At 37.1% G+C, this 12315-nt stretch overlaps 2 protein-coding genes across 2 annotated transcripts in view; one reads left to right on the top strand and one right to left on the bottom strand.

Annotated features, from left to right (window-relative positions):
* Nucleotides 1–12315, bottom strand: part of GNG10 (G protein subunit gamma 10) — a 35957-nt gene that overhangs the window by 3027 nt on the left and 20615 nt on the right. The gene's annotated exons all lie outside the window — the stretch shown is intronic.
* SHOC1 (shortage in chiasmata 1) overlaps nt 1–12315 on the top strand; it is an 80862-nt gene that overhangs the window by 59957 nt on the left and 8590 nt on the right. The window contains exons 21-23 of the mRNA XM_081804084.1: nt 1844–1965; nt 5983–6076; nt 11856–11987. Coding sequence (XP_081660210.1) covers nt 1844–1965; nt 5983–6076; nt 11856–11987 — 348 coding nt within the window. The remainder of the gene's footprint in view (nt 1–1843; nt 1966–5982; nt 6077–11855; nt 11988–12315) is intronic.

Raw genomic sequence — 12315 nt, 5'->3', positions numbered from 1 at the left:
ATAGAGAGCTTAACTATAACCCATTAGTGTTTTCTTCCAAAACTTTGCAAATAGATAGCAAGTATTAAAATCATCACTGTGGAAAATGACTTTTACCAAGTTTCTTTAATGCCTTATAATTTTTAACATACTTTAAGAAGACAAAGCAAGTATGGAATCTTTAATGTTAATATTGACCTATTTTAAAATATATTTATAGAATAATTACAGTGTTGAAAACCTTAAAAATCAAATCTTAGTCACTATGTTTCTTAAAAGGTGGTAGTATTTTAATCCATGATTAGTAATACGGGATTTCCTCTGAGGTAAGTGGGGATTGCCTGTAAGTAAGCCAGTTAAAAAAACAAGAAAAAAAATTCTCTCAAAAAAAAATCCCTGTAGTTGAAATTTAAGATGTACAAATTCTTGACTGAATCTCCCTGATAAGTTTGCTTGATTGGAGTACAAATTACAAAGAAATTAATTCACTAGGGTGGAAGTGGGGAGCAGAAACTAAGTTTGAATGGTATGGAATATAAATTAATGGCAAATATAGTAAGGTAGAAGTCTGATTGTGAGCAAATGTTAACAGTATAAGAATTATATAATGGAAACACAAAGCTCTGTTAGAGGGTTTCTTAAGAGTTACCATGTCTTACATATTTAAAGCTTTTTAAAAAGATTTTATTTATTTATTTGAGAGAGAGAGCATGCATGAACGAGAGAGCACAAGCAGGGAGAGCAGCAGAGGGAGAGGGAGAAGCAGATGCCCAGCTGAGCAGGGAGCCTGATGTGGGGCCCTATCCCAGGACCCTGGGATCATGACCTGAGCCAAAGGCAGATGCTTAACTGACTGAGCCACCCAGGTGCCCCTGAAGTTTTTTTAAAAAACAATTATTTAGGGAGAAATACCATTTGGGAGACTTTTAAATTTAATTCATAGTTACCTAACTTATTGTTAGAGTAAGACACTTCCTGAATCATTCACTCTATCAAAAACTAACTGTAGACCCAAGTTGGGCTCCATGTAGCCTGCTTAAGATTCTCTAAGATTCTTTCCCTCTCCCTCTGCCCCAGCCAACCCCACTTGCGTGTGCTCTCTCTCTAAAATTAAATTAAATTAAATTAAATTAAATTAAATAGAACATAATAAAATAGAATGTAACTTTGGAAAAAAAAATAATTGCATTAAAGGAAAAAGAAGATTCTAGACTATTAGAGAGCAATTCCTGGAAGTCCATTGATGGCTTCTTTATCATCTTCCTTAAATAAGCATTCAGTGCAGATTATCCCATGAGTTTTTAAACATATTTTATATTGCCCTTATGAGTAGGCAAATCCCTTTCTATAAAGGACTTTGCCCAAATAGGGGCATTCTATAGGCTGCTTTCTTCATATCTAGGACTTTGGGAGATTCATGAGCCTTCCTTGCTGAAGCTATCATTTGCTGGTTGATATCTACTGTAGCTTTTCCCCTATTACTTCCAGTGTGATTTTAATTTTTCCACAAAATGGAAGCCCATGCCTGTGACTCTTCTCAAGTTATTACATATATTAATATAGATAAAATATAAAATAGATTATTGGGCGCCTGGGTGGCTCAGTTGGTTAAGCGACTGCCTTCAGCTCAGGTCATGATCCTGGAGTCCCAGGATCAAGTCCCACATTGGGCTCCCTGCTCAGCAGGGGGTCTGCTTCTCCCTCTGACCCTCTTCCCGCTCGTGCTCTCTGTCTCTCATTCTCTCTCTCTCAAATAAATAAATAAAATCTTAAAAAAAAAATAAAATAGATTATTAAAATATGGTAATAATAATTTCATAACAACTATTCAACCTAGTGAATCTTTTTATTTTTTTTCTGGTAGGACCTAGAAGAATTGAATTGTGAGAAGGCATCAGACAATATCATTATGAGACTGATGGCATTATCACTCCAGTACAGCTATTGTTGGATAATCTTATATACAAAAAAAACATTAAACTCAGAGTAAGTAAACATTTCTTCATCCAAAGTTACGTTTATATTCCTTAAGTTATTTGGTCCTCTTCTTTGAATAAAAGTAGCTATGCAAATTTTCTACTTGTTCATCTAGTTTGCTTTGAGTGGGGATCTTCAAGGTGGAGGCATGCCCATAGGAAAACAAATCAGAATTTTGGAGATGATATATTTCCACTGGGCATTCTGTGCAAATCATCCTCCTCTAGTTCACTAAGAGTCGCTGCTTTAAGTGTTTCACTTTTTATTACTTTTTAGTTCTGGACTTGTCTGTTAAAAGATGCCATTCTTAAATCACTTCTCTCTAAAAGCTTATTAAATTTACCAACTAAATAGCACCTTGCTATTCTTTCATTGACGTGCTTAACTTAAAAAATACAAAAAATCCATGCCAAGATACTGGCTCAAATTATCATTATATGTCCCTTCTTTCCTTCATCTTAAAATTTTACGAACCCACAGCTTCCACCTCCTTTTTTTAATTCTCTGCAGTCTGGCTTTTCTCCTACATCTGTACCAATCTGTCTCTCAGGATCACTTCCACCTCCAAAAGTATTTTTATCTTTCTCTGCTCTAAAGTATTGAAGACTGTTGTCAGTGCTTCCTTACTTGAAGCTCTTCAGTCCCATGACGCTTCACAGTTTTGATCTTCTCTCTAACTACTCTTTCTCTCTCTTTACCTCTTCTTCCTTGTCCCAGTCTCCAGATACATTTGAATTCTTTTCTTTCTTCTATTCAATCCATTAGAAACCTTACTCACTGCCATAGCTTCAATCAGCATCTTTCTGCCTATAATGATTATATCTGCAGCTGGAGTCGCTTTTTGAAATTCCTGACATGTATCTCTAATTTTCTATTAAATATTTCCACCCTGATATTTTATAGGCTCTCAAACTTAACATGTTCCAGGGTGAATTCATTGTATTCTCTATCCCCTCCAAAGCAGTATCTCCTCTTTTCTGCCCTTTGACTATTTATGACCATTGCCTTTCTTTTAGTCACCGAAATTAGAAAACATATCTTATGGATGTAACCACTAGTCTCTTTTTTATCTATCCCCTCTCTCCATTTATATTACCAACATCTTAGTTCAGATCTTATGTGGACTGTTAACTACCGTTTTCCCACCTCATGGCTCTCCATGTTACTCTCCATAATCTGTCATACCTTCAATTAATATTCCAAAAACCAGGCTCTTACTGTTTCACTCTGTTAAAAAGCCCACTGACTTCCCTATTATCTATTGAATACATACATACTATTCACCCTAATATTCAAAGTCTTTAGAATATAATCCTGACCTATATTTTCAGGCTTAATTTTCACTGTTTTTCATTTCAGTCAGAAGGATTGCTCATTGGTTCACAAACATGGTCCTTACTTTGCCACTTCTACTTCTGCTGATACATTTCTCTCTTTCTACAATATTCTCTGTTTCCTCCAACTATTTGATCTGGTGAAATTGTGCCTATTTTTCAAAACCTATATCCAAATATCACTTTTTCTATTCTATCTTTCCTTAATACCCCCATCTCATGCACACAAAAGTTAATTGTGACCTCTCCATCCTTTGAACTCCTTAGCTCTCTATCTTTTCCTCATCTTTGATATTTACCACATTTTGCCATGTATTATCATTTGGAGTACTTGCCCCATGGCACTGCACATTGTTTCATATGATAGATGCTTGGTAAATATTCCTTGATTGAATGAATGAATCTTTCCTACTAAATTTCAAACTAGTCTCCTTTTTTTTTTTAAATCTCTACAGTATCACATAACACATACCAAATCACTCATAGTAGAAGTTCTTAAAATATTATTTAGTCTGGGGTGCCTTGGGTGGCTCAGTTGGTTAAGTGTCTTCCTTCAGCTCACCACCCTGAGGTCCTGGGATCGAGCCCTGTGTCAGGCTTCCTTCCCAGAATGGAGTTTGCTTCTCCCTCTCCCTCTGCCCCTCCTCCTGCTCGTGCTCTCTCTCACTCTCTCAAATAAATAAAATTTTTAAAAATATATTATTTAGTTATTAGAGAAGGTATAGAGATCTTTCCTTATTTGACATTGCATATGTGATTTTTTTCTTTACGGACTTTCCAGTTTGATTACATTTTTGTTTACCTACTGTACCAAGCTCTTTGTATACAATTATTATTATGTGGGATAAGTATAAGTTAAAATTTAAGAGTCCAAACACCTTGGTTTTTATTTCTTTTTCTATTAACAGTAACCTCTAGCAAGTCATTTAACCTTTTTTTCCCTTTCTACCAAAATTGAAAAATAAAAATAATAATTTAGGTATAAAATCTTCATTTTTGATATAGTAAAGGCTGTATAGCATTTTAAGCTTGGAACTTGCTTGTAAAGCATTTAAGCTTTATCAAGATCTTGGAAGTATCCTATAGATAAAACTGTTTTGGAAAAAAATTTTAAGTTGTTTTTAGATTGCTATTCACCTATGTTCCGAGGTGTAATTGAAGTACAGCAAAAAAGAGGGGATTCACACTTATTTTTACCCAGATTTTCATTAAAAAAAAAAAAACCAATTATGTAATAGTCTGAGATAGTTTTATGTTCAGGATATGAAGAGTTATTTATTCACAATAAGATATTATTATAAAATGTAGTTATTTTCAGACTTCTAGGTATCTCAGTTCTATACTTTTAGATGTATAAAACATTTAAGAAGTCTCTTAATCAACTGACCAAATGAGGAAAATTCAACATAGAAAATAAAATTGCTTGAATTACCTTAGTTCCTGTTTAAGAAAATGTGTTAGGAGTCCCAAGACTACCCCCAGGTTTGATGATTTGATAAGAGGAGTCACTGGACTCGGCATATACTTGTACTCATGATTATGATTTATTATAGTAAATGGTTACCAAGCAAAATCAGCAAAGGGAAAAAGTGCATGGAACAAAATCCAGAGGAATCTAGAAGGAAGCTTCCAGGAATCTTCTCCTAGTAGAATCACACAGAATGTGCTTAATTTCCACAGGGAAGAGTTGTGACAACACTTGTTAAAATGTTGTATACGAGGGAAACTCACTAGAGACTCAATGCCCAGAGCTTTCAGTAAGGATTGGCTGGGTAGGCACCCTCTGCCTAGCACATATCAAAATTCTAGACTCCCAAGAAGAAAAGCAGGTGTTAAGCAGAAACCACAATGTTTATACAAGCAGTGTAGGCACGGTAAGCCACTCTTGTTAGCCACTCTTACGGAAAAAGCTTGCCTGAGAAAAAAACTAGCAAGGGAAAGGAGAGCCAAGAAATTAAGGAGCCCTTGTCTCAATGACATGGTTTGAGTCCCTAGATCCAATAATGTCCTCTCCTGGACTTCTTAGTAATATGAGCCAATAAATTTCCTTTTTGCTGCTTAGGGTACTTAAAGTGGATAAAGGCAGTAGAAGTATATACCCATAGCTCAAGACTCACATCTGATCTGCTTAATTACCATAGGGGAAAAAAAAAAAAGAGTGTTCTTTTAATTGAGATGTAATTGACATACAAGATTTTGTAAGTTTAAGGTCTACAACATGCTGATTTGATACATTTATATATTGCAGTATGATTACCACTGTAAGGTTAGCTAACACCCCTATCACATCACATAATGATCATTTTAAAAAGTGTTTTTTCTAACAGTTCAAGAAAAAGACCAGGGAGGAGTCTAGTTATCCTGGCTCTGGTCACGTGTTCATATCGGAACTTGTTACTTTGACCAGGGGGACAGAGTATTATAGTTGGATCAGTTAGATAGCCATCACTGGAGCCAGTAAGGGGATGAATTAAACTTCTCCCCTCAAACACACTCTCAGCATCCCCTAGATTCAACTGGATTGTTAAAGAATGGAGGTGGAACCATCTTCTTAAAAGAGTGCTGAGTCTGCCACACAGCTTTAACTTAGCCAGATTATTCTCATAACATGAAATGTGGAAAATGAAATGAACTTCTAATAGGTACAATCAGATATCAAATGAGTACAGTATAATAATATAATTTTTTTTAGGTACCATCTTACAGAAAAAACACTTCATCATCTAGCACTGATTTATGCAGCTTTGATATCATTTGGGCTAAAATCAGAAGAACTGGATGTAAAGGTATTCTTTTCTTAAATGTTTGTTTATAAGTATTTTTCATAAACCAAAATTATACTCAAACTCAAGTGCCCAGTGCAAAGAAACATTAAATTAGTAAACTAAAAAATGCTTAAAAGCCTTTTAAAGAACAGTTTTCAAATTAATAAATATCCTTTCCACTTCAACTTCTGTTCTAAAAGAAGGGTGCCTTGGGGCACCTGGGTGGCTCAGTTGGTTGAGAATCTGCCTTTGGCTCTGCTCATGATCTGGGTCCTGGGATCAGGCCCTGTGTATGGCTCCTTGCTCAGTGGGGAGCCTGCTTCTCCCTCTCCCTCTGCCACTCCCCCTGCTTGTGCTCCTCTCTCTCTGTGTCAAATAAATAAAATCTTTAAAAAATAATAAAAATAAAAAATAAAAGAAAGGTGCCTGGGTGGCTCAGTTGGTTAAGTGTCTGCCTTTGGCTCAGGTTATGATCCCGGGGTCCTGGGATTGAGCCCTGTATCAGGCTCCCTGCTCAGTGGGGAGCCTGCTTCTTCTCCCTCTGTTGCTCCCCCTGCTTGTGCTCTCTCTCTCTCTCAAATAAATAAATTTAAGAAAAATTAAAAGCCTTTAATAAATTTAAAGTCATATTTTATCTCTTAATTACTACTTGGCAGGATATGAATAAAAGTAAATATCCATTGATCAAAAATGTTCAGTTAAGAAACATACACTCTTTTTATCTGCTGTAGTGATCTCTAACCAGTGTCCTTTCTTGGTTCTTTTTTCAATGTCCTACTATGAAATTTAGACACTCCTCCAAATTCAGGGCTCAGTCCTCTTCTGTTACCACTTTATACTCTTTCCTTAATAAATTCAGAATTCCCAGGGCGCCTGGGTGGCTCAGTTGTTAAGCATCTGCCTTCGGCTCAGGTCATGATCCCAGGGCCCTGGGATTGAGCTCCGCATCAGGCTCCCTGCTCCACGGGAAGCCTGCTTCTCCCTTTCCCACTCCCCCTGCTTGTGTTCCCTCTCTTTCTGTGTCTCTCTCTGGCAAATAAATAAATAAATAAATCTTTAAGAAAATAAAAATAAATTCAGAATTCCCACAAATTTGGCTTTCATTTCTGAGTATAATCCTTAAACTTTTCCTGACTTTTCTTAAGATCTGCACCTATAATTCTAGCATTCTACTGGAAATCTCCACATGATTATCCCACAGGTGCCTCAAACTCTGCGTGTCTAAAACACAACTTCTCATCCTCCCCACACTTAGTTTACGGCATTACTACTGTAACCTAATTAGTAGCTGCAGAGTCTCTCTAGAGACAGTGATATGGCCCGTAGAGGACATGTTCCAAGGAAGGCATTTAGGGATGACACAGAAGTATGCCTAGGCACAATCCATTCCAAACAAAAGGAATATGTCTCTCCATTCTACTCCCACTGCTTTTTCCCAAATTCAGGCCTTCACCTCTCTTTTGGAGTTTTAAAGCAACTTCCTGACTAATCTCCTTATTTCTGGTCGTCCTCCTTTGGTGCATAATATAGATTCACACCAATTACATTTCTGAAATATAGCTGTGAACATTTCACTTCCTGAACTGTAAGCTCCTGAAAGAAAGGAAACATGTTTATTTGTTTTCAGATTCCTGGTATCCAGCACAGCGCCAAGTATATAGTAGATTCTTGATAAATATGTGTTGTTAAATTGAATTTTCTTGCTCAAAAGACCTTCCGTAGCTTCCTACTTCATTCAAAAGAGATCAAATTCAACTGGATTCAAACTTCATGATTTGGCCCCTAGTAATTCTTCCTTTAGCATCATTCTACTCACCATTTCCTGAATATGTCCACGCTATCACAGTTCAGCCAATGCACAAACATGTCATCCCAGCCTGTCTCCCCCTTTCTCTTACTGCTATCCTTTAGAGTTCTGTCTTTTGTTGCCCAGCTCAAACACTACCTCCTTTAAGAAATGTGCCCCAAGTATGCCCTCAGGATAAATCTCTCCTCCCATTCTCGCAAGAGCACTTCATACCTTTATTGTAGCATGATGTATTCATGCATATACCTTCCACGCCGGGGGGGTAAGAACCAGACCCTTTTTCTTTGAAAAATGTGTAGCATCCAGCACAGTGCTTTGTACACAGTAAAAATGTTCAACAAACATCTACTGAATAGAATTAAATCAAAGTACAACCTGTTAAGAAAATTAACAAATGATCTATTTGAAATAGAATCCTGATCATTTTGATCCTGTGAGGCATATTAAACATTGAAATAAAATTCTTAGAAAAGTTACCAATGAATGGCAAATTAAGTTTATTTCCTTTACCCATTCAAGTGTGGTTTCACCACTTAACCAACCTCTTTTCAGCTAATGGTAAGCAGTTATATGCAAAATATACTTCAGAGAATTATTTTATTCCTCTATATATGGGTTATGTGATATTAGTGAGCGATACTATATTCAGGTACAGTGATATGGCCCATAGAGGACATGTTCCAAGGAAGGCATTTAGGGGTGACACAGGAAGTATGCCTAGGCACAATCCATTCCAAACAAAAGTCTGCTCCCACCTGGATCAAACTATTCCAAAAGCTTTTCAAGTTATACATAATAATCTTAAAAGTAGGTCAGTTTTTCCATAGAATCTGAGAAACAAATACCAATTTGCTCTGTTATCAATGTCAGCAGTACTCAAGCCTCCTATTCTCCTGACTTGATGACATTACCACATTAAAGGGGGTTCCCTAAACTCATATTATTTTAGAGTATATTGTTGCTTTACTTACTTACTTATCACATCAGTATGGATTTTTTAAAAAACTTTTTCAGGCATCTGAAGAGCCTAGCCATAAAGGAAGCATTAGGAAGTTTAAGTACATTTTCTTAAACTAAAAGAAAATACTGCTAGTAGTGTTATATTTTATTCTAATGTCAAAAACAGTTCTATAAATTTTTTATAAACTCCTTTTGTAGAAAAATGCATAGATAAACATATATGCAAAGCTTTGAAAATAATGTTAGGGGGTTCCTGAATCTCCCCAAATCTAACCATGACTCCAGAATCCTTGCCCTAATAAATTAAGGTAATATTCATTACCATCACCATAAAATTGTGCCATTTTATATTTAAATAAAACTGTCAGATCTTCTGGGGTGCCTGGGTAGCTCAGTCATAAAGCATCTGCTTCAGCTCAGGTCATAATCCCAGGGTCCTGGGATCGAGCCCCACATCAGGCTCCCTGCTCCGCAGGAAGCATGCTTCTCCCTCTCCCACTCCCCCTGCTTGTGTTCCCTCTCTCGCTGTGTCTCTCTCTGTCAAATAAATAAATAAATAATCTTTAAAATAAATAAATAAATAAATAAATAAAACGGTCAGATCTTCTTAAAACATCCAGAACTGGGGCACCTGGGTGGCTCAGTTGGTTAAACGACTGCTTTCGGCTCAGGTCATGATCCTGGAGTCCCGGGATCGAGTCCCGGATCGGGCTCCCAGCTTAGCGGGGAGTCTGCCTCTGACCCTCTCCACTCTCATGCTGTTTCTCTCTCTCTCGCTCTCTAATAAATAAATAAAATCTTAAAAAAAAAAAATCCAGAACTGCAATAAAATTAATTTGGAATCAAACAGTGTTATTTCTGTGCACTCTATACATATTTGGGGTGCCTGGGTGACTCAGTCAGTTAAGCAACCGACTTGATTTCAGCTCAGGTCATGATCTCAGGGTCCTGAGATTGAGCCTGAGTTAAGCCCCCCAGTCAAGCTCCCCACTCCATTGGGGATGGAGCCTGCTTAAGAGTCTCTCTTTCCCTCTCACTCTGCCCCTCCCCCGCACTGCTCACTCTCAAAAAAAAATTTTTGTACATATTTAATATAATTTAAAGAAAATCCTCCTTTAGAATACATGTACTCCCCAGGTATGTACTAATGGTTGTGTATTTGTTATCTTGTGAAAGAAAAAATTGTCATAATTATTTTATGAGGTTTATGCAGTCTTTGTTTCTTGAATTTTCACTACAGGACAGGATGTTTATATTTCTAAGATATGATTTTTTAGGACAGTGTTCCCTATTCACATTAAACTGCTAATCCATGGACTGGGGTGCCTGGATGGTGCAGTTGGTTGAGCCACTGACACTTGGTTTGGGCTCCACTCATTATCTCGGGATCTTGAGATTGAGCCCCCTGTCAGGCTCCTCGCTTAGCACGGAGTCTGCTTAGGACTCTCTCTCCCTCTCCTTCTGTCCGTTCCCCACTCCCCTCTCTCTCTAAAATAAATAAATAAATCTTAAACAAACAAACAAACAAACAAAAACCCTGCTAACCACATGGACTATATGTTGAAGGAATACTGAATCTAAAAGATGAAGAAGATAAAAATAGAACTGAAAGCAGAAGAAAAAGACTGGTATTTCAAAAGAGAGAAGGGCATGGAGGAAAACACAAGTGACAGACAGGAAGTAGGAGATATTAAGAAACTTTTTTTTAGAGTTAAGTTTAACACACACACAGTTTAGCATCAAATAAGCCCGTATTGGATGAACAATTCCCAAAATATTCTAAATCAAAACTTTTTTCTTTTTGGGGATGCCTGGGTGGCTCAGTTGGTTAAGCGTCTGCCTTCGGCTCAGGTCATGATCCCAGCGTCCTGGGATAGAGCCCTGTGGGGCAGGGAGCCTACTTCTCCCTCTCCCTCTGCCTGCCGCTTCCCCTGCTTGTGCTCTCTGTCAAATAAATAAATAAAATCTGAAAAACAAAACTTTTTTTTTTTTAAAGATTCCAATTATGGGGCACCTGGGTGGCTCAGTCATTAAGCGTCTGCCTTCAGCTCAGGTCATGATCCCAGAGTCCTGGGATCGAGCCCCGCATCGGGCTCCATGCTCAGCAGGAAGCCTGCTTCTCCCTCTCCCACTCCCCCTGCTTGTGTTCCCTCTCTCACTGTTTCTCTCTCTGTCAAATAAATAAAATCTTTAAAAGTAAATAAATAAATAAAGATTCCATTTATTTATTTGGCAGAGAGAGACAACACAAGCAGGCGGAGTGGGAGAGGGAGAAGCAGGCTTCCCCGTGGAGCGGGGAGCGCGATGCGGGGCTCGATCCCAGGACACTGGGATCACGACCTGAGATGAAGGCAGACGCTTGACTGAGCCATCCAGGCGCCCCAACTTTTTTCTTTTTAAATACAGCATCAAATTCGTCTGTAAATATCCTTTATCTTTTAATGTCATTTTGAAAAATCTTGCACTGTATTTTTAAATTCTTTTTTTTTTTTTGAAGATTTTATTTATTTATTTGACAGAGAGAACTAGCACAAGCAGGGGGGAGCGGCAGGCAGAGGGAGAGGGAGAAGCAGGCTCCCCACGAATCAAGGGACCAATGCCATGGGGTCATGGTCATGCCATGATCATGACCTGAGCTGAAGGCAGACGCCTAACCGACAGAGCCACCAGGCACCCCTTAAATTCTTATTTTTGAGAACTACTAAATTTAACTTGGAAAAACCAAAATATTAAATATTAATGACATCCAAATTGCAAATAAATTTATTAGTAAATACAAAATGGAAGTGAAGAAATTTAGCTCCAAAAATTGGAAAACTATAAGGATATCATATTTAAAGAAGAAAAGAAAATTGCTTATCCTCACAAAATATGCTGGATTTCACATAGACATTTTAATAAATTATATCTAAAATTATATTCAAAGATTAAAATCTGCTGGGGGTTTTTTCTTCTAATTACAAACAATTTTTGAATGATATATTTTGCTTCCTAAAATTTCCTATATTCTAACATATAAAAAATATATTTTAGCTTATAATTGCCCCAGGAGTGGAAGAGGCTGCACTGATAATTCGGCAAATTGCTGATCACAATTTAATGACCTCGAAGAGAGAACCTCATGAATGGTTGGATAAATCCTGGCTTGAAGTTTCACCATCTAAGGTCCATTTCCTAAATATGTAAATTAGGTATTTGCAAAGCAAATATAAATACATGTGTTTGAATTCTCTTTTTGGTAGCATTTTTTTGTCCTATAATGTTTGCATGAGCATATATAGCAGTAACTATAATGTACAATATTTAGATCATTTTCCAGAATCATGGGTATTTTTCAACTTCACAGAAGTATTTTAATGAGATCTCTTATACTGAACTTTCTTTTTTTTTTTAATTTTTTTATTCTTATGTTAATCCCCATACATTACATCATTAGTTTTAGATGTAGTGTTCCATGATTCATTCTTTGTGCATAACACCCAGTGCTCCATGC

The sequence above is a fragment of the Leptonychotes weddellii genome, chromosome 14, assembly GCF_054177405.1.
Source record: "Leptonychotes weddellii isolate Sample4059 chromosome 14, ASM5417740v2, whole genome shotgun sequence".
Taxonomy (NCBI): Eukaryota; Metazoa; Chordata; class Mammalia; order Carnivora; family Phocidae; genus Leptonychotes; species Leptonychotes weddellii.
The sequence above is the reverse complement of the archived record's forward strand: the minus strand, read 5'-3'. Positions and strand labels throughout refer to the sequence as shown.